The sequence below is a fragment of the Tyto alba genome, unplaced genomic scaffold, assembly GCF_018691265.1.
Source record: "Tyto alba isolate M040663 unplaced genomic scaffold, T.alba_DEE_v4.0 Super-Scaffold_10, whole genome shotgun sequence".
Classification (NCBI taxonomy): domain Eukaryota; kingdom Metazoa; phylum Chordata; class Aves; order Strigiformes; family Tytonidae; genus Tyto; species Tyto alba.
Genome location: NW_024881262.1, coordinates 29,610,840 through 29,636,598, shown reverse-complemented (window position 1 = coordinate 29,636,598; position 25,759 = coordinate 29,610,840). Strand labels below are relative to the sequence as shown.

At 39.8% G+C, this 25,759-nt stretch overlaps 1 protein-coding gene across 3 annotated transcripts in view; it reads left to right on the top strand.

Moving 5' to 3' along the window:
- FARP2 (FERM, ARH/RhoGEF and pleckstrin domain protein 2) overlaps window positions 1-25,759 on the top strand; it is an 84,164-nt gene that overhangs the window by 21,000 nt on the left and 37,405 nt on the right. For all 3 annotated transcript variants that reach the window (XM_042795661.1, XM_032992546.2, XM_032992545.2), the window contains 9 exons: window positions 2,987-3,091; window positions 4,477-4,519; window positions 9,374-9,452; window positions 11,303-11,400; window positions 13,565-13,679; window positions 22,033-22,180; window positions 22,965-23,054; window positions 24,439-24,602; window positions 24,738-24,806. In XM_042795661.1, coding sequence (XP_042651595.1) covers window positions 2,987-3,091; window positions 4,477-4,519; window positions 9,374-9,452; window positions 11,303-11,400; window positions 13,565-13,679; window positions 22,033-22,180; window positions 22,965-23,054; window positions 24,439-24,602; window positions 24,738-24,806 — 911 coding nt within the window. The remainder of the gene's footprint in view (window positions 1-2,986; window positions 3,092-4,476; window positions 4,520-9,373; window positions 9,453-11,302; window positions 11,401-13,564; window positions 13,680-22,032; window positions 22,181-22,964; window positions 23,055-24,438; window positions 24,603-24,737; window positions 24,807-25,759) is intronic.

Sequence of the window (25,759 nt, the reverse complement as noted above, 5' to 3'; positions counted from 1 at the left end):
ACTCTTTATAACTAGCCATGGACAGGACACAGTTTCCGTAATCAGCACACAGTTTGACTGCAAAACTTGTCTAACTGTTACCAGACATCTTTTACAAGTTAATCCAAGTTTATCAATTCTAACAAAAGGTGGATGGAACCAGAATTACTGTTTATTTCACAAATGAAAAATCAGAGACCTAAGTTCACAGGACATCTCCTGGTCAGTGGCTTCTAAAGGTTAATGGATCTCTTGGTGAAAAGGCAGGCTGGTGTATCTCATCTTCTGCAGATGGAAGTGGATGAGGTCGGTCAGGGTATCGCTGCATTCCCACAAATACAACTGGCTAAAAAGTATTCCTTTCTGAAATCTGTGGGGTCTGCAAACAGCAGGTATACAATAATAATAAATGCATGTGTGTCTGTACCTTAAAAAAAAAAAGGTCTTACTGTATTTAAGGATATTTTCTTTTGTTACTGTTTTAAGATTTATTCACAAGTGCAAAGCAAGAAATGTATTTTATTTGAAAGTTAAAAATTTAATTTTGCAAGTGCATTTCTCCAGGAGCATGTGTGTCCTGGGGCAAGCAGTCTGTAGCATGCCTTAGAAGCATGCCTGCAGACAGAAGAGCAAGGGTGTTATTTACTGAAGATGTGGCTTACAGTCACCTGTATCATTCCTTATTTCATTGTCATAATTTAAAAACCAAACCCCATACCCACAGAGTCTACTGCAAGCACAGATTTTGGCTAAAAAAAAAAAAAAATCAACTGTGTTCTTACAAAGCAAGTGCAATTTTAGACATCATGGAACTTGTCCAGAAAAAGAGGAGAGCGCTCCTTCTCACCATACTGTGTCCAATCTCCCAACCATGCATCTCTGTATCCACTGAGGTGGCGAAGAAACGGATCATTTCTACTGACCTGCAGTTTTATTTGGGGTTTCAGCATCTGTGGCCTGATCCATCATGATACCAAGAAACTTTTTGAATTAATGTTGTTTGTGCCAGGTGAATTTGCCAGACCTATGCTTCAAACCGTAGTTGCCCTTATAGATAACTGTGACTTGTGAAAGCATGAATGAGAAGGATGAGCCGATCTCGTATCACTCTCTGTCCTTCTGTTTGTGTACTTTCCTCCTTGGTTATAGTGTTGGATTCGGTCAGCTCTGTTCACAGCAGTGCAATTACCAAAGCTATTTCAGATTTGCAGTACTGTCATACTTTTTGTCACTGAAGTTGTTTGAAGTTGTTTGGTTTTTGTTTTGTTTTCTTTTGTGGGTTTTTTTAAAGTGATACAGGAGTGTTTTCAAAAAATATCAAAAGTTAATCTCTTGTAAGAAATAATTACTCTTGAATTTTTATGCATCTTAGTAATGTGAAACAATTTCCCCAACTTTCACCATCTTTTTTACTTTTAAAAACCCTCTTTATTTTAACCTCAAGTGACCCACTCTTTGTAAGATATTGGCACATTTTACTAAATTATTCTATTACTAATTTATCATAATACCTAATACCTTAAAGGATACTTCATTCTGAGTTAAAAAGTCAGTTACAGAACTGTATGCCTGCTTTGATGGGAAAGTCATAGTCTTCTGGCACTGTGACTTTTCCAAATAAACAAGACCTCGGTGGCATGAACGCCCAAGGTGTGTTCTGGCAGATAACCTGGCCATCCAGAGTGATGCCAGGCCCTGTTGCTGCAACTGTAGGATCACTTCCATGGTCCAAAGTAGAACGTGCATGTCAGTGGCCATGCCACCTTGCATCGTGTCCTGCTAGCTTTCGTGCGTTGCTGGATCAGGTACCGAGGGATGCGAAAGCCCTCTGGATTCTCATCCCTGTGATTCGGATGGACTGATGTTTGGGTTCATAAATGCTGCTTTTCTTGTGGTGGCTGCTACAGTCATGCAATAATAGATGCTGACAGCAAGCTTGTATGTTTTAATAAGCAGATCCAAGCGTAGTTGTTGTGGGTGTGATGTGAAAGCTTCATATTTTTTCGTGTGTTACTGTAACCTCTTTCTGCGGATGTTTTGTGGCTTTGCTCCTAACTTGACTGTGCAAAGGGCCAGTGAGTGGGTTTCTTGAGGGAGGGATTCACTGCAAACGAATGCATGGTGTGAAAGTAGGGTGTTCGGGCTCCCGCTGGTTTCTGTGGCAGGGTACTATAGCCTTCCTGTTTATTTGTCAATCATCAGACTAAATACTATCTAAAAAGACTAAAAAGTTAAAGTCAGGGTTTTTCAAAGACCTTCCTTTGTAGAAGACGAGTTCCAATTCTGTCAGCAAAGGCCTTGCACATGCTGCAACGAGCAGCCTTCGCTTGGCCGGCATGATCCCTGGCAGCGGCCCGGCCTGGCCCTGGGAGGCCCTGCTTGCGCAGCCCCTTATTGCCTGCAGGGACTGCTGGCGCTTCCGAGGTCACGGGTGAATTCTTTTTGGGTGTTAACTGCCCTGCACCAGCCTTCCTCGGCTGTCTTGGGCTTGCTCAGAGCATCTGCATGCCCACCAGCAAGGCCTAGAAAATGTGAGCGGTCCCGCGTGCGGTGTGTGGTCCCTGGTGTTGGTGCAAGCGAGGGGATGTGCATCTGAGCAGGGTTTGGGCAGCCCCTGCTTCAGTCCCCGGCAGCTGGGGGACAGCCGCGCCGTCCAGCTACACCGACAAACGGTGCTAGTTTATTGAAGGAGCTGCAAATAGTTTGCAGCTGGTCTAGTCTGGTCTCAAAGTTTACCCTGCTCTGAGCAAGAGATTGGATGTAGATGACCCCCAATGGCCCCTTCCAGCTTGAGTTCCCCTGAAAGTTTCTATGAAATTTGTTTGTATGGAGCTGTGCCTGCATATTGGATGCTTGCATGTTACAGTGACAAGAATAACAGGAAAAATCTGAGATGTTTTTCTACAGTTGCTAAAGATGCCATGATTGTTTTTTAATTTGCTGTAAAGCTATTGATATTAATCTCGCTTTTTTTTTTTTTTGTTCCCTTTTTTGTTTACTTCCTTAGTCAAAATATTATGGCCAGACATTATTGACCGAAGTTTACAAGCATCTGAATTTGATTGAATCAGACTACTTTGGGATTGAGTTCCAGAACATCCAGTCATATTGGGTATGTACAGTTCCCTGATGAATTCAGTATAATAAAAACGTTGGGTGAATGCGGTTGCTTAAGTATCAAAAGTTTCAAAGTCTGCTGAAGTCTTCTGTAGGATTATCTCTTTGATTCTTGTAAATCTGCTTTTCTCTTTAGGACAACAACAACAACTAGGAAAGCAGAGGGGAGGAATCAGATTCTACATGTTAAATCTCAGTAATGTATAAATCAGTTAGTTGCTGATGTTCCCACTTTCAGGGTTGTAAATAAAATTGCCCCTCCCTCTGAAAGGGGAAACATCGACTCAAAGTGTAGTCTGTGGAGCACTTGTAAAATCGTATTACAATGTGTAATTTTGGTAGCATTCGTATTTATCTTCAGTTAATTCAGTCTCCAGTTAATTTCCCTGAAGAGTCGTTATGAACATCTTTCTAATAAATGTAAACCTCAGCAGACATAGAGACCTACAAGCTTTTAAAATCATTGATCTAGATAAATACTGACACTGTAAGCCTCCTAGTCACTGTGTCTTGCAAAGAGGACGGTGTGGCTTCTAAATTAAAAACTGTTCCCAAAACTGTGTCTTCATTATTTTTTTTTCTATGACTTTTTCTAGTTTTAGGACTCACATGCAGAAAATATGACTGAGAACATAGAGAAATGCTAGTAGCACTAAGACATGCTACTCTTGAGCCAATGAAATACAATAAAGCATGTTTAGTTTCCATTTCTTCTGCAAAGCACCGAAAGTATTTCTACATCTAATAAAGTTCTTAAAATCCTTGGCTTTCTTTCAGAGATGTAACTAGTAATTGTCTTGTTACAATTTTTTGTTTGGAAGGGCGGGGAACCAACAAAAACCCAAAAACTTAAGCATCCAGAATACTTGGTATTAGTTTTATGGATACTCCGTTTACTGGAACAATAGTCTTTCTCTAAAAACATACTTGTCAAAAGAGAAAAATTTGTGGGAAATTAATATTGTGTAAAATTCCTTAAGTAGGCAAGTAAGAGAGATGGACAAATCATGGAAGGGGCAAGAAGTTGGACCTTGTCATGTTCTCCAGCCCTTCTGTAATTCTGTAGTCTGGGTCCTGTCTACGGTCGTGTGTTTTGGCATGATTTCTGTTGTCTTGGCAGTGGCGGTGTGTTATTGCTGACTTGGCTCTTCTTCTGTCCAGATGAACATTAAGCATGGATCAGTGGTCTTTCTATTGATGCGTGATAAGTGTCAATTCAAATAGATAAGTACACTTTTAAAGCAAAGGGATTGCTGCATTATTGCAGTGAGGAAGAAATGCATACTCATAAGTTATTGCTTTATTTTAATTTACTTATGATATTTTCATATTGTATTCAAATATGAATGTCAGTTTGTAAATTTTTTTCTTTACTTTCAGATTTGGCTCGAACCCATGAAACCTGTTATTAAACAAGTACGGAGTAAGTAGTTTTAAAAAAGGAAGTTTTTCTTAATTTGCATCTGCTTTATGTGGATGGCTTTCACAATTACTACTTGATTTACTGGTTATGCTTCCCTGAAAATTGTACGCGGTAGGAGTGATAGTGGTTCCTGTTTGGGCATGCAAATCTGATGTTTTTAATATGTAGTATGGGGTGGGTGGAATGGAAACTTACTGAAGGTATGACTCTTCGTGATAAATATCTAGACAGTTTGGGTCAGCTGGTATTATATTTAAGTGAAACATGACATTTGCTGTTTGTGAACTTTTCTAAGTTGTGTTGTTTTACAGTGCAAAGAAAAAGGAATATTCTGGTTTATTGTACCCATTGCATGGGAGGAGGCAGCATCTGCAGTTGTGAGATCCTGCCTGAGAGCCGATGCACCTTGCAGAAGGGCTGCAAAAAGCTGCCCTTAGAGCTTGCTGACACACAGGGAAATTCAGAAGGGTGGTGTTCTGATCTCATTCTCAGAAACTTTCTCAGTGTGCTCGGGAGCAGCTTCACTAAGAGTGCAGAGGCAGGGATCTCCCACCCGGAGGGTGGCTGAGGCTTCAGAGTCCTCTTTGCGAAATTCGTTTCTGCTCTTTGGCCAGGAGGATATTGCAATAGCGATGCTATCTTTGCTTTATGCTACTCTAAAAAGTAATGTGAGATGCACTCTAAAGGCTAAAAATAACTGAAGAATACTTCTGGTGTTGAAAGATTAGATCAAACTTTTTTTCCTTTACAACAGGGTTAAGCTGTTTGTTTTCTGTTTCTGATTGTAAAGGCTTTGTGGAAGAACAAGATCAAGAGGGTGTAGTGGATTCCTACTCCTTTCAAAATCTTAATTGAAAAATGTTGAAAATTAGTACTGGGAAGTAGGTTTTAGTTACTCTTCCACCTAAAACATATTACCAGAAAATCACCAATTCTAGCTAGATTTTTTTAACATGAAGGTCATGGTTTTAACTTTTACTGACATTGTTTTTTAAGAAGAGCCAAATCAGCTATAAAGAAGGCTTCCTTAGGAGTGTATATAAGACTGTATCTAATATTTTCACACTCTGTTTCCTGCCCTCCCTCCTACCCGCCCCCCACCCCTCCAAAGAAAAATAAAATTGTTGGAGTGCCATCTTTTTATATACATCATGCAGTTGGGCTTGTTTTGTTTTCCAGTGCTCCTGGCTGGAAGGAGTTATGTCTTAGTCAAAAGATCTGGTGGACCACAAGTCTGCAATGCTGCTTGGTTATTCCTTCTGGATCCTCTTTTATACCATATAAATTGGGGAAACTTGGCCTTAGACCACAGGCTGATGGCAGCGTGTTCCCCGATGGTATATATATTGTTCTAAAATGGTCTAAAGCCATGAGGATGTGCTAAAACTTATGGCTGCTCCGCTGCTTAGTAGTCTACCAACTGCATTATGTTGCCAACGACACTGAAAGTTTTATGTTAAAATTTTTTAAATTTTAAGCTTTAGGAGACAGCAGCCAGTTGTCTGGCACATGTTCAAGTTCTGAAATCAATTTTAAATTTGTAAAGTTTTGATAGCTTGGGTGAAAGCTCTTTTCTTTTTCTTTTTGTGCTAGTTGAATCCCATCCTGGTGTTCTGCTGTTTTTAAAATTGAAATGGGATATGACTGTAGAAAGCCTTGAAAATGTTTACAATTGAAACATTAATTGCATTTACAGTAATTTAAGATGTTCTTTCATTGAACCTGGTAGCTGACACATGATTGCACAGGAGCATCTTCCTAGAACTCCTTTGACTGTATTGCTGAATACAAAGCCTTAAAAAGAGAATGAATTGAACTACTTGATAGTGTGGATGTTTCCGAAGTAAGGGACTAAGTTAGCTGCAAGAATGGGAAGACATTTACATCTGACAAGAGGGCTATGCAAGGCTAGCCATTCCTGGCTGCCGTGGCCACTGCCTGGGGTGCTGAGCTCCAGGGATGGGTGCAGTTGGGCTGGCCTGGCAGTCTGCTCCCTTCTGCCTGTGGCTGCCGGGTGTTTCCCAAGGGAAAGCAAAGTTCGGTAAGAATGAGATCTGTGAGTTTGCTCACGGTGGTAAGAAGTGCCTGAACATGGCATGGATGTCTTTTCCTTTATTCTCACTGTAAGAAGTTTTGTTAAGGTTCTTTTTTGTTGTTTTTTTGGGGGGTTAGGTTTTTTGTTTATTGGTTGGGTTTTTTAGCATGTAATGATTTTGGAGTTAACCTTGTCCCTTTTAGTCCAGCAGTAGGGGCATGTTGGATATTACCATGAGCTTTGAGATAATACAGCTCGAACCTGTTAGTTTATGTTGATAGTGATTGCTGTGTAGTTGTAGGTGTGCAGTTCTGAGACTTTGCCAGGCTCTCGAAAAACAAAAGATGTGGATTCTTAACATTTATTTCAGATCAGTCTTGGCTAGTGATCTATTCTGAGATGTACAGAACTTTGTGTTGTACGATAAGGATTTAATTTTTAATTAATTTCAAATTAATGCGGTCAGTTTTACTACCAAACGACTCCAGAAGGCAAGGAGCTTAGATCCAAATTTTAAACTTCCTCACAGGCATGCAGTATCAGGTTGGTGTTTGGGTACCTTCTCTGAGGCATTGCCAGTTTTATATACCATTGTGTTCACGATACCCACATGGGTAATTTTTCCTGGCTTTTTTGTTGTCATTCTTGTTTTTGCTCAGATTTGGCTTCTTACAATAAATTCTGCATCTTGGTTAAGACTGGCCCAGTGTTTTTTTTTTCCTAATTAGAATGGGATTTTTTCACAGAGGAAAGGCGGGATTAAAAAAAAAAAAAAAAAAAAAAAAGAGGAGTTGTGCTACAGAAGCAAAGATGCAGTATTATGTTTTTGATTTTTAATATTTACTGTCATTTGATGTAAGTGATGCTCAAAACACTGCTGAAATTGCTCCCACAGCAATACTTTTCAGTTGGTTGGCATGAGTAATATGCAGGTCTGTTCTTAACCTTATGAAGATTTTCCAAAGGCTTGGAGTATTTTCAGAATTTTGATGTAAAGTTTTGGTCTTTTTACCAGAATGATTAAAACTATTTATTTTCCTCACTTGATACATCTCAAGAACTATAAAAACCTTAGTATGGTTTTAGTTTCTGCTAAATGTGGGTTTTGTGTATTGTTATAGGGTGTAATTTCCAGCCTCCTTTCATTTCTAGACATTGCACTGTAATTGGGATACAGATTTTAGGTTTTTTGTTCACCAAAACTTTGGTAATTCTGAGATTGAAGGTTAGGACCTGCTCTTCTGACAGCTGTGATAGTCTGAGTGTTAGTTCTCCCAGCTACTTGGTAGAAAGCAAAGTTTGTTATTTCCCTGTTAACAAACAGGAGGGTGATTGAGTGATGGAACTTCTGGTGTATGGGAATCATGTATTCCAGACAGAAGAAATTTCTGTACTTTGGGGTTGATGGCATTAAATTTGATCTTGTCAAGCTTTAGGAGATCTTGGTGCTTAAAATAAATTGAATCAGGCTGGCTTGTGCTTACCAACATGCTCAAACAAATATGAGATTTTTTTTTTTTTTTAATTTTTTTTTTTATTTGGCTAAACTTACTTTGAAACGTCAGTGGCACAGGGAGTCCTGGGGTGGATGGGGCTGGAAGGCACCTCTGGAGGTCACACGTAAGCAGGGCTGGCTTTGAGGCTTAGTTGAGTCGCGTAGATATCCTGCCCGTAGCACCCAGAGGAGAAGAGTCCAGGAAGAAGAGGGGTTGCAGTTTTTCCCTTCCCGGGTCTTCCTCTGCCTTTTAGAGGGGATCCATCTTCCCTTGGTTTGTCCTGCCTTTCTCCAGCTCCGCATGCTCAAGGCCAGACCATCCTCAACAGGTCTCGGTCTGTCTCGGTTCAGTGGAGATGCTGTCAGCGGTGCGTGGGGCGGCAGTGGATAAGCAGCGCTCCCCTTGCCTGGGGATGCCTGCAAATGTGAGATGGGTGCTCAGAAAGCCTCTGTAAGCCAAGGCTGGCTAGCGCTCTGCCTGCCTGCAGAATACTTAGCCTTTTCTGCTTTAAGACAGGAGAACCAGCAGCAGAGCAGTGGTGCTCAGTCACGGCATGGTAAGCGAAGCCAGTACCCTGTAATATTCCTCTGAAAATACCGGTGAAACAGGACTGTGGGCATCGAGACAGCTGGTTCAGCAGGCTGAGTTGTGTCGCTGAAACAGTAGATGCAGTCCAGTCACAATGGGGTTTTCTAGTTGTAAAATGTTGCACAGAGCATTATGGGCTATTCCACATAGTTACTTAGGATTCTGTTTAGATGAAACGATAGATTAGCTTTCTCCCTGTTGTCGACATTGGGAACGACGGTGTCAAAAATGGGAAGAAATGGGTATTAATGGGCAGACCAGAGCAGGCTGCAAATGCACTTTTATCTCTGTGGGAAGCCAGCTGGGTCTGGCCAGGCTCATGGATTCAGTTCATCGATGACTGATGGTGGCAGTTGGTGTTGGGAGAGCCTGTGGGATGTGTCTCTACCCTCCTCCTTTCCTGGGAGCCTCTGACTGGGTCATCTGCGATGCTTTTCATGTGCAGTCAGGTAGTTGCTTTGGGGTATTATAGCTTTGATGCTGCACAAGACTTTTTACAGCATTCAGACTGCAGACTTGCCTTGGAAGTAGTATAGAGAGTTTTTCTGAAAAATACCTGCTGTATCTCCATTGACTTGGACGATGGATACCCCGTAGGCGCGCTATAGTTCGCTGTCAAGCTGAAAGCTGCCTGGACTTCCTGTGCATTAAATTTCTCTGCATGCTGGAACATATAATATGCACGTACTTGTGAAGAGCAAGAGCTTTTTGTGAAATGCCTAACTTTTCTTGTAGGACCAAAGACTACAATGTTTCGTCTAGCAGTAAAGTTTTTCCCTCCAGATCCGGGTCAGTTGCAAGAGGAATATACTAGGTAAAGTATTTTTTGAAAAATTTTGTTCGCATTACCTACTGAAATAATAGGAGGATAAGGGTAGGGGAGGACATTGCATCTGTTTCCAAACAAAACTTACTGAATATGAGTAAAAGAGCGCTTTTCATTAGTGTCACAGTTTTAGCAGACACATGCTGACAGATTAATGGTACCAGAAAAAATACTTTTCAAAACAGAAAACAGTGCAGGCTAGGGCCTGCCAATCATCGTGATGTCAAAAGAGATAGGGTATAGAGGAAGTACTAAAATTTATAAACAGTGACTATATAAAATAGCACATATTTTAATGAATGGCTTATCATTTAAACTTCCAAAGTCCCCACTTTGGAAGTCCCAAATATTGTACAAGTAGCAAACAGGTGTTACTGTTCATGTTTTTCACCAGTGCTCATCATGGGTCGCTCTTGCTGATTGTTAATTGAGCTTTGGTAAATTAAGCAGAACTATCCACTTGCTAGCATCTGGGAACGTGGTTTGAAATCTGTGCCTCTAACCAGGGACATTACCCAGGATTTTAGTGTTTATAGAGCTCATTTGGTGCTTCTCCCAGTTTTACTACGTTTAATTGGAATTCTTTTTAGAGATTTACAGAGGTTCCTTATTATCCTTCAGACTTATTTTAGGGCAAACCAACATGATAACTTCAGTGATGCAATGTGATTATCTCTTGTAATGATAAATACTATCTAAATAATTCATTTTCTCCCCATTTTCTTACATTAATTGTCGTTTGCTGTAGGAATTTCATTAGGAATACAGCTTTTTGGAGCAGGAACTGTATTTTTGTCTATTTATGGACTGTTTGTTGTGGAATTCTGGTCTGTGCTTAGAGCATCTAAGTATTTCATAATGCTGTTAATGATACGTATGCTTTGTTGTTAATCTATTGAAGAAACCAAGATAGCTCAGTCAGACATGCAGAAAACAACATACTTTATAGAAGTCTTTGCCTCAAGAATGTGATACGTAATATTTTAAAATTAATTTTTCTTTTTAAAAAAAAAATATGGTTTTCTTTCAGGGTGTAATTCATTCAAAAATGTTGATCAGTCTGTCAGTTCAAAGGCTAATGCTAATGAATTCTTCCCTATTTACTGGAGTCCTTATTGCACCTTCTTTCAAGCAAAAAGGAAAGCACAGAAGACGTGCCAGCATTAAATTCATAAAAATATATTAAAATCGGTTTAGGTTACAAAGTTGGTCCTTACCAGCACACTCTCAAGGCTGCCGCGTTTTTCTTCTATCCTTGTATGTTTTGCAGGCAGCTTATTACTTACGCAAAGCTGTTAAACAGAAATCTCTTCCTCTTTAACAACTGATTTGGTAGATACTTTAGTTAAATGAGTATAGTGGTATAAGGAAAGAAAATATTTCTTACTGTCTTTGTAGGCCTTTAACATTATAGTCTTGGAAACTACAATCACTGAGTAAATTAATTGAGTGCTAGCAGAAACACTCATTGTCAGTGATGTTCTCCCATCTTTGTTCTAATAGATAAAGTCACTTTAAGTATTCATGAAGTTTATTTCCAGCTAGAAATAACAGCTGCTGTTACTTCACAAATCAAACTTGTTAAAAGTGTGGTTTTCCTTTTGCTTCCTTGTCCCTGCACGTTCATTGATGCTGATAAATTGCACTGAATTATTCATGGATTGTTTGGTTTGATTTGACCATTCTTAGTAGCAATGCTTCTGTGTTACCTTGTTTTTGGAGAGAGGAAGAATTAGGAGATATACTGGTTTTATAAAGTGCAGCTCAGTCGTTTTATCTTACCTTTCTTTCATGTGTCAGGGCGGTACTTGTAACTCTGGTACTTGTAACTCTCTCAGGTACCTGTTTGCATTGCAAATCAAGAGAGACTTGGCAGAGGAACGACTGACCTGCAGCGACAATACGGCTGCTCTTCTGGTCTCGCACCTTCTGCAATGTGAGTATCTCAGCTGTGGTGATACCGGGTGGTGTTGCCATCGCTAACCTGAGTTAAACAGCGTACAGAAGCTTTTGGTAACTGAAAGCATTTTCTGTCTCGCCGTATTTCCTTCTCTACATGCAGTAAACCTGTTGATTTGAACGCTGGGATTATCATCAGGGCTAGCTGTGGTGAGGAGCAGCAGGTACTTATGCACGAGATAACTTTGGCTTTGTGGAGGCTGTACGGAACCAATGCCCTGCCTCTTGTCTGTTTTCCCTGGCTCTGCAAACCAGGTCACTAGCCCTCCTTGTCTTCCAGACAGCTGCTCCCGTCTGCCTCGGCGCTCCCTTGGCTTCGTTACTCGGTTTCCCTGTGTGTGTGTCGGGGGAGATAAACGTATAGAGACCGGGCTGAAGTAAAACTAGAAACGGGCCAGAGCAAGTTTGACAGTAGGGTCGTCAGCAGCCCTCCTCCTTGCTGGATGTGCAGATGGCAACAGGAAGCAGTTGGTTTGGGAGCGCTCCTTGTTGCTGCTCGCTCGGTCTGTTGGCACCCAAAGATGAGCAGGTTGAAAACCTTGAGTGGGTTCAGACACCAAACCAACTCGAGCAGCAGTCGAACAATGGTGTTAACAAAACTGTAAGCTGAGGTGCAGGAGTGGGTTTTTGTGCCTCTTGCTGGCTTGAAAAAAAAGCTATTAAATGATACCTCTTCACATCTGCACTGCTAAATAGTTATTAGTTATATAATACCTCATTGTAATATAATAATGCAATTACAGTAATGTTAGTTATGGTGATTTAATTGGAAGAGCAAATCTACCTTGTGTGTGTGCCATCAGTGACTGACACAGTTAAGATTCACTCATGATTTTCCAGCAGTGCAGTCTTGAGGTGGTGAGCAAATCTAAGTGTCTGGCCTTGCTTAGCTTGCTTCTACTCTACTAGAAAATCAGGAGTGAGAAAGAATATGATTATTTTCAACATAAATTATTTTACAAAAATGCATTTCAATTTGTTTTCTTGTTGTTTTATATGCTGGCTTATTTTAAACAGGATATTGCTGTGATCTTTTTAAGATCAGCTGTCTTGAATGAGATGATTAGTTAATTTAGTCCTCTGTCTGACAGTAGTTGATAGCAGATGCAACGGGGAAAGCCCTCAGAGCGCTTGCTCTGTTGGTGATACTTCCTTTACCAAATCCATCTACTGATCTCTGCAAGTGGACTTTAAGTCAAAGGTTAACTCTGCATCTCTTTGTTTAGTTGCACTTGATGAACTTTGCTTCCATGTATATGTCTAATTTTTGAATTTGCTTATATTTTGGCATCCTTCCATGAAAATGAGCTTCACAGCGTAGTTTTGGGGAGATATGTAGGATAGCATGTGTCCTTTCGTCTTTTTTAAAACTTCTGCACTTTAATATTGTAACTTCATATTTTTTTTATCATAAAGAGTAAATCACTTTTAATTTATGTATTCAATTTGTAATATTTATATATATCTGTCATACATTCTGCCTGTCTCATGTTTTTCTTTTCCAAGCCAAAAACTTCTGGTCATTTCATGCTTTACCAGATGGAAGCTGTTCTGCACTTTTGATTCATGCTTTTTCCTTCTCTAAATCCCCTCCTAAATCCACAGCGTCATTTCCGAAGAGTCTGGATATGTGAAGGGGAGACTGAAACTCAAGCTGTAGGCGGTGTGGGAATTTGTAGTCATATAACACTGCTTTTTCTTTTGGCTATGTATTTATTTTTGGACAATTCCTAAAATTTAATTTGTCTTCTTCCCAGGTAGGCTTGAGCATAACTACTTTATATATATTTAGAAAAATTAAATTGAAATATCCGAGTTTGATATGAGCTATCTGTAAGGAAGGAACGTTTAGAGCACCTCATGGGTATTTGGCAAGCCTCACGTCTTTGTCCATAACGAAGTCTAAATTTTCCAAATGATGTTCAAATACTGCTGTAATCCCCAGGAAGTCTGCTTGGAAGAAATGTGAGGCTTTTGTAAAATGAAGCTGGATACAAAATGTAGTGCACAAATTTGAAGCACTTAAAGGAAAATACATTCTGGCTCTTGAGGTGTCTGTAATTCTTGGCTAAGTAATTTCTGTCATTGTTCCTTTTCCATTGTTTCTTCTTATTCTAACATTGTTTTGTTTTCTTTAATAGCTGAAATAGGGGATTTCGATGAATCAGAGGATCGAGAACACCTTAAAACAAACCAGTATTTGCCAAACCAGGAAAGAATTGAAGGAAAGATTCTGGAGTTCCACAGGAAGCATGTGTAAGTTGAGGATTAATGTATACTCCTGGGGAGCAGGTAGCCTCCTCACTTGGTGGAGGTTGAGCATGTTAAGATTGTATAAATTAAACACCATTTACATCTAACAAGGTGTCCTGGGTTGAGTGAGTGGTGGAGTTTTTTGGTGGCAGGGGAGGGGGCTATCGGGGCGGCCCCCTGTGAGAAGCTTCTTGAAGCTCCCCCAGCTCCAAGTCAGCTCCACCTCTGCACCAAAACTGAGCCCATCAGCTGTGCCTCTGTGATAACGTATTTAAGAAGGGACGTGGTGACGGGCAGTGGGACTGGTGAGGAGGAGTTGGGGCAGCTGTGTGAACACCAAGGTCAGTGGAGGAATGGAGGAAGAAAGGAGGGGGGAGGTGTGCCGGAGCAGAGACCGGGGTGTATCCTGTGGTGAGACGGCAGGGCGGCCCCCCCTGCCACCCATGGAGATCTGCGGTGGAGCAGACATTGATTTGTGGCCTGTTGCTCCTGCTCAGCTGATCAAGGTTCTGTGCCCGAAGAAGGCCAGGGTCTCGTGGGAAAAGGCAGCCCCCGCTGCTGTAATTCAGCGCTGGGAGGATTGCAGCATGCGGGGGTGTCCCACGCCGGAGCAGCTCGGGAAGGGCTGCAGCCGTGGGAGGGAATCCAGTCGGAGGAAGTTAGTGACCCATGACGGAGCAGTGTGGGGAACGCTGCGGCCCGTGGGACGAATTCAAGTCGGAGAAAGTTTGAGGAGGACTGTCTGCTGTGAGAGGGGGAACCACGATGGAGCAGGGGGGAACAAGTTTCAGACAGTCCCCTCACTAAAGATGAAGGAAGTGGCAGCGCTGACTGCACCCCCCATTCCCTGCCCCTGCGCCACTGGGGGAGGAGGTGGAGATATCGGGAGCAGAGCTGAGCCCGGGAAGAAGGGAGGGGTGGGGGGAAGGTGTTCTCAAGCTGTGGCAATGCTTCTCACTGTCCTACTCTGTTAGGTGTTGTTAGTGTCTGTAATACATGTATGTTCTTTTTTTTCTTCCCCTAACGAGTCTGCCTTTTGCTCGTGATCATAAAAGGGGGATTTTCCCCCATCCCAGTCCTATCTCGAACCCCAAGCCTGGCTCTCTGTCCCTTCTCATTGCCGGAGGGGAAGGGAGAGAGAGCTGCTGCGTTGGGGTTGGCTGCCAACCAGGCCTAAACCATAACACAAGGAAAGTTGAATGTAGCAGTTGTTATATAATTAGAACAGAGTTACTGGGCAGTAGTTTTTCTCAAGGGATTTTTCAGCGTACATGTAATGACATACCAAAGAAAGCTATCGTGAGCTTGTAGTTTTAAGCAAAATCATTCTTCAGAATTTCCAGTCTACAAAGTGCAGCTTACCTTCAAATGAATAAGTCTTGCTTTTGTCTAAATAATTAGAAATCAGTTGCATTATACTAGTTTCATTGGAATTTATACAGTTCTTTATCTTACAGCTGGAGTATTTTTGAAATAAGTAAAGTTCACTAGGGACAAAGAAACTATTTGTCACAAATATAAAATTAATTCCAATACACAGTCAGGAACTGCAGAAACAAATGCTTTATTATTTGAAATGCTCACTTCTCCCATCGTGTGCATTCAGCGTACAGTAAGGTCATATGTTTTGTGGTCTAATCTGGCTGGTCTTAAAACGTGAAGATCTACTCTGTGCGTGCAGTGTAAAATATTTTGGTAAGTAAGAAGATTTGGAGCAGACAGTAGGCATGGTGCTCATGAAAGAAGTCAACCAACAGGGAGGCTCTGTTGTGACCAAAATACTACTTGGAAGATCAGGGTTTGCATTGCATTCTCTATACTTGCCACAGCTTTGTTCTTTTAGCCTTTTAAGCACACGATGTTGATAGCACTTAGAAATTTCAGACTGTTACCTGCTGTAGTGATCCTAACCTCCCCTGTGCAGGTCTCAAGAGTCGACAGGCTAAATCAAGAGAAGGTGTGTGATAAAATGGTGATAAAGGTTTGATTTAAGCCAGTTGGTCTTTCTTTTCTGTAATTTTTGAGACCTTGCGTATTAGAATTTAGCAATTTGAAGTGCTTTTATTACTTGTGAATATCCACACTCACAGTTTTATTATGCACGGTTATAATCCAAATACTATACTGGAAATTTAAATTTTCCTTTTACTCTTCATGGGTAAAGTAAGGGTTTGCTGCTGACTGACTTTCGTTTAAGACAGGACAAGGACATTTTTCAGGGCAGCATCTGTGTTTAAGGCTAAGACATGTTCTATATTATTAGAAAATCAGTTCCTGAGAATTTCAAGAATTAACTGTTTGCCTTTTCTGATCACTCATTTTGAGTTGTACTGAAATTATTTGTACTGATGGAATTTCAGTTTTGCTGATTCTTGATGAAATTAGATGTTTGTTACTTTTTTTTTTTTTTCTGCTTTTGAACCTTTGAGTTGTGTGTGGAAACAATGAAGGGACAAACTAAATGTTGTTTTGAAGTAATTTTGAAGTAAATTAAAATGCATGCTAGGATTCTTCACTTTGGGAAAAGGTAGTTGGGTGAGGGAAACCAAAAATTGCACAGAAATATTTTGTTATTTTTGTCATGTCAAGAGAAAAGTGCTAAAACAATCAGGTAGTAACTTCAAATTAAATTAAAAGGAGGAACATCTTTTTCATACAACTTGCAATGATATTGTGAAATTTAGTGCTGCAAGATCCTGCGGAGTCTGAATCTACAAATGGTTTCATGAAAGGTTTTGATGACATCATAGAGTATAGGCTGATGGCTTTCAAATTTGAGATGAAATGTGTGATTTTGTAGTTCTGGGATAAGTACACCCAGACCATGCACAGAACAGCCCTTTGTTAATCATGTGCCTGGATCCAGCTGAGTTGCTTCTGTTTGTGAGGAATTTCCTTGGTTTACTTTTCTTGATGGGAAGGTCGTGACTGTCCTCTGAGTAAATCGGGGACTGGTAATTTTATTAATTACATTTGAGCTTTTTTTTCAAACAAGTTACTTCTAGTTGTTCTTTACAGTAAGGAAAGTTTGTACTTTTGCCTGTCAGGAAGAAGTCAGAGGAAGGTTAACAGGAAGAGTTTCCTTGTTTCCTAAGTGTACTTTTCATTGGTTCAATGAGACTTGCATCTAATACAGCCATATTATTAAAATTATTGTAAATCTTATTTTAAAGTGATGTTTTAGAAGTGTGCATTCAAGCCATGGTAAGATTAAAAGCTGAGGCATGTGGTTAGAAAAGGTTACAGTCGAATGTTACTGATACCTGGGTACCTTGGATGCATGTTTTAAATCCCCTTACGCCTTTGGAAAAATTTTTGTTAGAGATGTAATTTTGGAAGCACTGCAATCCTAAAAATAGCTATGACTTCCTTACATGTCTCTTCTCTCTTTTCTTGCCCAGGGAGTATTGGCCACCCTTTCCATTTTTAGTAGGAGTTGTGAAGGTCCCATGTTTTCTCAGAGTTTAGACACATTTTTCCTCGTTTCTGTTCCAAGGAACAAGTGGGAGCATGGACCTTGGGTGTTTGTCTCCTTCCTGGAGATGCACAGTGTGGTTAAACGGACAAAATGCTTCTCTCTCTCATCATCCTTGTGTGTCATATTTTTATTTTTGTGGTTTATTTTCATTTTTTATTTCTTTCAGTTATTATACCCCTGCTTACCTTTAGCAGGCTGATATTTTCTTCCACTGATGATTGCTTTTGTCAGAGATTTCTCTAGGAGAGAAACCCCCTTTCTGACAGGATGGCTCATCTCCAGATCACTGCTGCATCATCTTCTTCCTGCCTCAGTTTTCCTTCTTTGCAGCCCTTGCTTTGCCTTCAACACACTTACTTGTGCACCAGCTTGCAGGGGGTTTCTGTGTCGTATCAAACTGGGAGCATCAATGTGACTTTCTTGGGCTGGACTTGCAGCAGGATGCCCTCTGGCTCTGTGCATGAGCTGGGGGAGCAGGAGGATGCATATGCCTTTGCAGAGGGTGCTCAGTTTCCTTTGGATGACGCTGTGGAGTGTCTCTTCACATGAGAAAGTTGTGGCTTGATTTTTTTTTTTTTTTCCCCTAATCGATTCACCATAGCTCCTAGAAGAGGAAATAATATAATATATATTGAAAATGTTGTAGTCAGAAAGATGGGAGTTGAAAGCTTATTTTGTGTTGTATACCCTTCAATTTTTTTCTTTCGAGTTTACAATTACTTTATTTTACTTTCCCAAGTACAGGAATATGGGTTTTGTATTTAACTTTGCAAATGTGGTAACAGTAAACAGGATGAGTTATATTTTTGGTATAGCACATTACTTGGTTGCTTCAACAAGAGCCTGAATTGACTTTACTTATGTTATTTCTATAGTTTATGAAAAAAAAAAAGTTTGTTTTGAAGATGGTGTATTGGTGGTGATGCAGTTAAATCCTGGCATCCCAAGCACACTCAAAATGCAGTGTTTACTGCCTTCCTGCAAGTAGCGTGAGTAGAATACTTGCTGCAGGGTGAGTGTAGACCAGAATTAAACGTAACATAATTCGCTTGTGTTCAGATGGCTGTGTTTTTTTTGTTTCTGTGTACATATATAAATCATTAAAGAAGTAGCAGATTTGGTAGATTTATATTTACGTTCACTAATATCCCTCATGTCCCTTCATAACTTGTTAGCCTAGTTGTCCATGATTTAAATTCTTTAAATTGTGTGTGAATTAGAAAAATTATAGCTTTAGGTTGATACATAGTCTAAACAGTTTCTACACATGCAGCATTTTGACACTTCATCTTTAAAGTTCAGTATTAATCACTGCTTTTAAATGCTCTGTAAATCACCTAACATTTAACTGCATTTATTTTGAATAAATTTATTTTAAGTAAATCTCGATTGCCACGAGAATATTCTAACACACTACCAATATTTGTCTAGGTGGATGTGTGGAACGAACCTTTACACTAAAACCTATTGCACTGACAGCAGGTTTTGCTGGAAAATACTTGTAATAGATAGTCTGTTGCCCATTGACCTGGGGAAGATTAAGTAGATTTATCTGCTTAATGGATAAACAAAATTAGACCAGGTTGTATTCAGGCTGGTCTGTGCAGCTTGGTCTGCAGTGAACATCTGAGGGTAATTCCTCTGAAACTGCTTCTCACTTGTAACTGTTCGTGGCGCAGCGTGAGCTGCCCAGCACTGCTCCCGGCTTCCCCTACTCAAGGCTCTTCCTTCTTTGGTAGGTACAGACAGGTTGTGTGCCTGAGAACACTCTTAAAATTATTACTTTTTTTTTTTTTTTTTCCCCCCATTCTTTCCAAGATGTGCTTTAGATCATATCTAGATCATTAGATCATATCTAATAGAATGTAAAATAACAGTGGTTCTGCATTATACTGAACTGTTTATGAAGAATTTTTAGTACTATATGCCTCCAATTTTCTACTTGCCATTTTATCCTCATTTTTGTTTCCCTTCCCTTTCAACCCCCCTTCCCAACCTCTGGCAACCTTAGCATCCTCAGCATCCTCTTTAAAAGACAAAGCACCACTTTCATCATTCACCATTTCAACTTAACGTTGCTCTATTCAAGAAGAATTATAGCAGGAATTAGTGTGGGTGGGAGTTACACAAAGTGCTCTTAGACTGTAACTTAGGAAGCTGTTTCCAAAATTAATACTTATGATCTACCTTTTTTGTCTTGTATGTGTTTAATAACATCAACCCTGGTGCTTCAGCTATTTTGATACAGTTAAAGAATCTGTGGAAGAAATGCTAGTAACAAAGTCAGTATAAAAACACTTATTCCAGCATTACTCATTCCAGTAAGGGGAAGAGAAATCTGCTTTAACGGTTTAAGCTCTTAGACATAACAAGTACATGTGGCAGTAGCACTGGTACAAATGCAACTACAAGACTCTCTATGTAGTTTGGTGTTTCATTTCCCATTTGAAAGCAGATTTTTGTTCCTCTGTGTTTGTTCTTTACAATCCCTTTATACATACACAGGCATATAATACGGATGTTTGGATAAAATTGGAATATGGACTGAACTTGTAAAGTTAGGAACTTCACTGAATCCCCTGCCTTTTCCAGTTGGCAAAATAAACTTTGGATTTCCTGTTGTAGTGTTTTAGATTATTTTTTTTTTTTCCCCCTCCAGAATGAATAAGGCAATAGAATACAGTTGAAATCCTGTCGTCGGATGTATGTGCGTACAGGCTTAATTTCTCAGTGCATTTTTGTGTATGTGTGTGTTTTAGTCTAAGGAGCATTTTACTAAGAATCAAAGAAGCATTGTTTCTTCTAACAACTTCCATTTTTTAAATGTTAGCACACTAAATAAGTTTCGTAATTGCACTCTGAATTGTAGGGACTGTGCCTACATACAGTTAATGTGTATTGTCATCATCTATGTTTCTGATAAATTCAGATGTAGTAAACTTTCACTTTAATATTCTCAGCTTATATTTAAAAGAAATCTATATGGAGCAAAAGGTTTTTTAATCTAAAACAGGACTATAGGTATGTAGAAGGGAGGTATTTTTAAGGACCGTGTCAGGGTAGCAAGGAGAATTTAGTTAGTACTGATGTTGTAGTTGGCACAACATAGTACATGAAAATAGATCAGGCTACAAATAGTTTGTCATCTGTTTTAATGAAATGAAATACAGATTTATGGAAGGAAGGCCATTTTTTGGAGAACAGGATTTTAAAAATTTGTCTTTGTGTGTGCAGGAATCTAATCTGGCTTCAGCACTAGTTGGTTGTAAATAGAATAATAATCAATTTTTATCCCCTGCGTCTTCCTTGTACCATTACATTTATCCTAGAGAACTTGGACATTGTACAAACAATTGGATCAATGCACTGGTGTAGGTAGCTCATGTGGCACTTGCTTGGAAGTAAAGTAATATTTATTATTTTTGATCATTTTCAGTAGGGCTGCAGGAGTCACTTCTATACAGCTGTGGCTGAAGCAGCCTCACCAGCCCTAGTGCCCCAGCAGGTCCTGCGCTGTGGAGTTGGAACAGAAGGGTCTCCTGCCTTACCTGGTTCTCCTGGACAGCACTTACGCCTAAAGTTGGGCAGTAATGTTGTCTTGCAGTATGTTTTTAGTTCAAAGACTACCTTAGGTCACGGGCTTGTGTTTGTAATAAAGACTTCTTTGCTTTGCAGCCTAACTGGGGTACGTTCAGTAGCGAGAAGTCTTTCATTCCCATGGCAGCATTTGCTTGGTCTTGGAGTATCCTAAATCACCTGTCAGGACTCCCAAACTGATAGAGACAGTTTCGACTTGTAGGGAAAAGATCTCATCAATATACACACCAGTGCTTCACTAGATCATTTCAAGGCTTGTGAAATTATGTATTTTTGGGGTGGTCCATATTTTGGGGCCTTGGGCTCTCGCATGTTTTGGTGTCATGAGAGCTCGGCTCTGCTTTCTGTGTCCTGGGCAAGAGGCATTTCAGGCGCTGCACCTCTCCTGCCCCGTGGGTGCTCTGTTTGCTCTGCGCTGGCTCCGCTGACCAGCCTGTACCCACGGTCTGTGGCCACCCCTCCTGTTCCTGAGAGCCAACGTTATAATCCAGTAAACTCCCCCTCGTGGAGAAAAATGGGGGGGGAGGGGGGAAAAAAGAAGATGCAGGACTGTTTTTACAGGGAAGCAAAATGTCAGTTGTTTGTCTTCAGCATGCTTGCAGAGAAATAAATGAAGGCTGAATCTGTGACTGGTGCGTGCCCGAGTCAGTGATTGCTTGCCCGGACTTTGTGCACACTCAAAAAGGAGGTGCTCCATGTGTGTGCATCCTCCTCCTGTTTTCAATGTCATTTCGACAGCAGATGATACTTCATTTTTAAAATCCTTCTCTGGATTCCTTGGCAAGGAGGGAATCATACAGCCAAAGACTAGGGGATACTACTACCATAATAATTCTGATGTAGTCCTAAAACCTTACCTGAAACGGGCCATTCTGTTGCAATTTGCTTTGTTTCTGCCATGCTGGCTATGCAGCTCTTCCCTCTCTCATTGTTTATCTGGTCAATATTAATGTGTTTACAGTAAGCAGAAAGAGGAGCACTGTGGACTGAATTCTGATTTGTTTGACTTCATTGTTTCTAAACTGAAAAAACACTGAACTAGTTAACATTTGTTTCAGTACCTCTGTCTGTGGGATGCATTTTAGGTTGGTTGTCTGCCATTGCATATTGTTCCTGTTATGAAAATTTCAGTGTAATACTGGGGGTGAAACTGCCCAACTAGATGAGATACAAAATTCTCATTTAGTGCCAGAATTAAGACTTAAATGCATTTGCAGTGTTGGCAATATTGTAGAGTCAGATTGTTTTTAAAACTTCATTTATTTTTCTTCTTCGCTATAGGGGTCAAACTCCTGCTGAATCAGACTTTCAAGTGCTTGAAATTGCACGGAAACTGGAGATGTATGGCATCAGATTTCACCTTGCATCTGACCGTGAGGGCACAAAAATTAATCTAGCTGTTTCACACATGGGTGTGCTGGTATTCCAGGTAAGGCGGGGAGGTCAGACTGGGTACGTGCGTCTATCTGTTAGCACATCTTGGTAGTAAGTCTCTAATTTGAATTTCAGAGGTCTCTGATGGTTTTAAAACTTAGCACATTTTTATGGTCAAGGGAGTGTCATTTAAGCCCCCCAAATATTGTTTGGTGCAGCTTGCCCTTGTTGGTGCAGAGAGAAGAGCATAAAAACTAACAGTGACACCGAAGTAGAAAGGTTTTTGTTGTCTGTTTGAAAGCTACATATGTGTTCAGAGAAAATAATCAATTCGCTTGGTGCAGCCCTGGAGCAGGTCTGTAATCCTGGAATTTTGCTTGTTTCACTTGTTTTAATGTTACAGTGTATTTTTGCTGGGATAACATTGCAGGCTTGTGAGTGAGAGAGTTTGGCAGGATCCCTTGTGCATGTGGCAAGTACTCCTCAGTATATTGCACTGCCAAATTACAAAAATCGGCTTGGAGGAGTGTGTGTAGAGGAAAAGGAAAGCATGTTAAATAAAATGAAGCCCTCATCTTGCTTATATCATAAAGTATCCTGAATATTGATGGGGTTGAAACAATGCTTTTCCATCCAGTTTTCTAGTGTCTACGCGGAGATAGACAGACATCACACACTTGTAGCAGCTATCCCTATACTGAAAGATAAAATTGCTAAGGAAGTATTGTCACAAGAAATAAAAATCCAACCATATACCTGTCTGTATGCCCACAATAGAATTTTGTTTGCTGCTCTTCTGAAACTTTTGCCAACTTGTAACTGTTGTCATTTGAATTCAGGGTAATACGAAAATCAATACCTTCAACTGGTCAAAGGTCCGTAAACTAAGCTTCAAGAGGAAAAGATTCCTTATTAAACTCCACCCAGAGGTCTGTGTAAGTTTTGCTGTAACAGTAGGCTGGTCAGTGTTGAAAAAGATAATACTTAATTTTATTACGAAAAATTCTAGAGTTTTTGTAATTTTATAAACCAGCTTCAGTGGGGTAGGCTTGGCTTCATCATTTAAGTCAAAATCTTTCTTTTCTCTAAATCTGTCGTCTTAGATTTTTAGGTTTTGTGTATCAGCCTTAGCTTATTCTTGGCATAGGCACATACGTGTGTAAATGTAAGATAGGAGGAAAAAAGTAAACCCCAATTATTTAATGCATCTTGTCTTGGTACTTTTACTCTGAAAAAGTGGTTTCGTATTTCCCATAGATATAAATGGAGGTTAACACTCATGAACACTGATCCATTATTGTCAAAATTAACTAAAGTAACTTAAGCATTGAAATAGTAAATCTCTGTTGTTTAGGTAAAAGTATGTTAGGGAGTGCTTTTGGCTGTAGCTCCTTAAAAGAACGCTACAGTACACTGCTGATACAAACAGTGATTTCTTTGTATGACTATTTCCTCCAGGAACTTGTTTGAATATATGCTGCTCAAATTAAAAATCTGCTAGAGTCTCCCTTGATTCAAACGAGAATAACCTGATACACCTCAGGAAAGAGTAGATGGCTGAGATTATATTGATGGAGCTTAATTTTAAGGACTGTGTTATTACTCTCGATACAGCTTTATCTTTTCTGTATGTCTGTATAGCAGAAGTGTTATTTTTCATGCCTGGCTGATTAAAAGTAGATGGTTTTGATTGCAGATGTCATCAGAGTTGTTGCTTCCACTCTGGATGACTAGGTTATGTTCCAACATAGGATTGTATTAAAATGGGGAGAAGAAATCTTTGGACATAATATAGTTAACTGTTTCAAGGAAAGCTGAAGCAGGACATGGTGTCTGCATGTGTAGTAATGCATCTCACAGAGACCGTCAGAAATTTCATGTGGTAACTGTACTCTGACATACGCAGTATTTTCCAGTCTTGTCTAGATGCCAGGAAGTAAGGCAAGCACCAGAACTTCTAAGGAAAAAATATTTTTAAATTGCTACTATTCCAATGGAATATTTTAATTTATCTCAAGTTACTAACTTTATGATCCATATTTCTTAAGATGGATTATATTGAGTGTGTTTCTAAAGTCAAGTGTATTTTAAACATTTTTGCAGTTTCAAGGTAAACAAATACTTTTTGAAAACTATCCAGTGATTTAAACTGCATTCAGAATCACTTCCATTGCTTTAAGGTACGTGAGAAGTGATTTAGCAAAATGTTGCATCTCACTGGAGTTCAGCCTTTTTGTTGGCATGTATTTGTACTCTTCTTTTCTCTTCCATTACCATTTTATGTGCTACTTAGCTTTTGTATTTCATTCTCAGGGCCCATATCAAGACACATTGGAGTTTCTTTTGGGAAGTCGGGATGAGTGTAAAAACTTCTGGAAAATCTGTGTTGAATATCACACGTTTTTTAGGCTCTTTGATCAGCCAAAGCCAAAGGCCAAAGCAGTGTTCTTCACCAGGGGGTCATCATTCAGATACAGGTAGGGTGAAACAGAACAGATTTATTAAAGTTGAATTCCTTGTATCTTAGAAAATTAGATCAAAAGGAAAAAGTACTGTAAAGTAATTTCTCATCCACTGCATTTCATAATGTTTGTACTTTTGTGGGTTCACAGTGGACGCACACAGAAGCAACTAGTGGATTATATTAAGGACAGTGGGATGAAGAAAACCCCATATGAAAGGTAAGTACAAATAATTTTGTCAGGTGAAATGTAGTCAAGACTTTCACAGTGCCTCTGTTTCCTAAATTTCAGTGTTTCTAAATCACGTTTGGAGGCATGGTCATTTGCTGACTTCTCAGTTACTAAGGTCTACCTCAAATTTAAGGTAGCTGAACTAGAATTAAAAAAAATTTATAATTTAGTGATGATGTCAAGAAGCTTTGGATAGTTTCAGTATTGCATTTTAATGTCCACGGACAGTGTGTGACTTAGTCATCTAAAAGTTCAGTATGTTTCAAAGATTCACTGAAATCAGTGAGGACGTGTTTGTATGTCACTGTAGCTATGCAAGTAGCCAGTGGCAGAGGGCATAACTGAACTTGGGATCTGCAAGTCTGAAACTGTGACCTTAAATACTCATTCGCTTCTAAACATATAAATAAATAAATAAAGAACATGCATTTTCATTATAAAATTGTCATTTACTTGGGTATGATACCATCCTGTCTACATGTGGGAAACACTTCATAGTCTTTCATCTGAAAGACTGTAGGAACGTAACAGGAATTTTAAGATGTTTGCATTAATCTGCTATTAATAAATACTTCTAATGTATTGGGCTCCAGTTGAGCTCCTTTTCTGTATGAAAGATTGATTTCTCTGGTAAATTATTGACATAGGATGAGTTTAACCACAAGCGTGATGCAGGATGCCACTTTTTGGGGTGTAGCATACAGAATTTTATATGCCATAAATTATAGGGTTGACTGAACTGTAAGTTGTAAAATTGTTACAGATTAACTCATTCTGTTTTTGAAGCCATTCATTTTTAGATGTTTGTACTGATGACAAAGGAAGAAGTTAAGTGTGCTATTTAGTCTAGTCTTCTGCCCCAAGTTGCTCTTGAGTTCTCCTTCGGTGGTATGAATGATCTGGATCTTGCTTTATTCCATTTTCTGTATGTTTCTTACTCC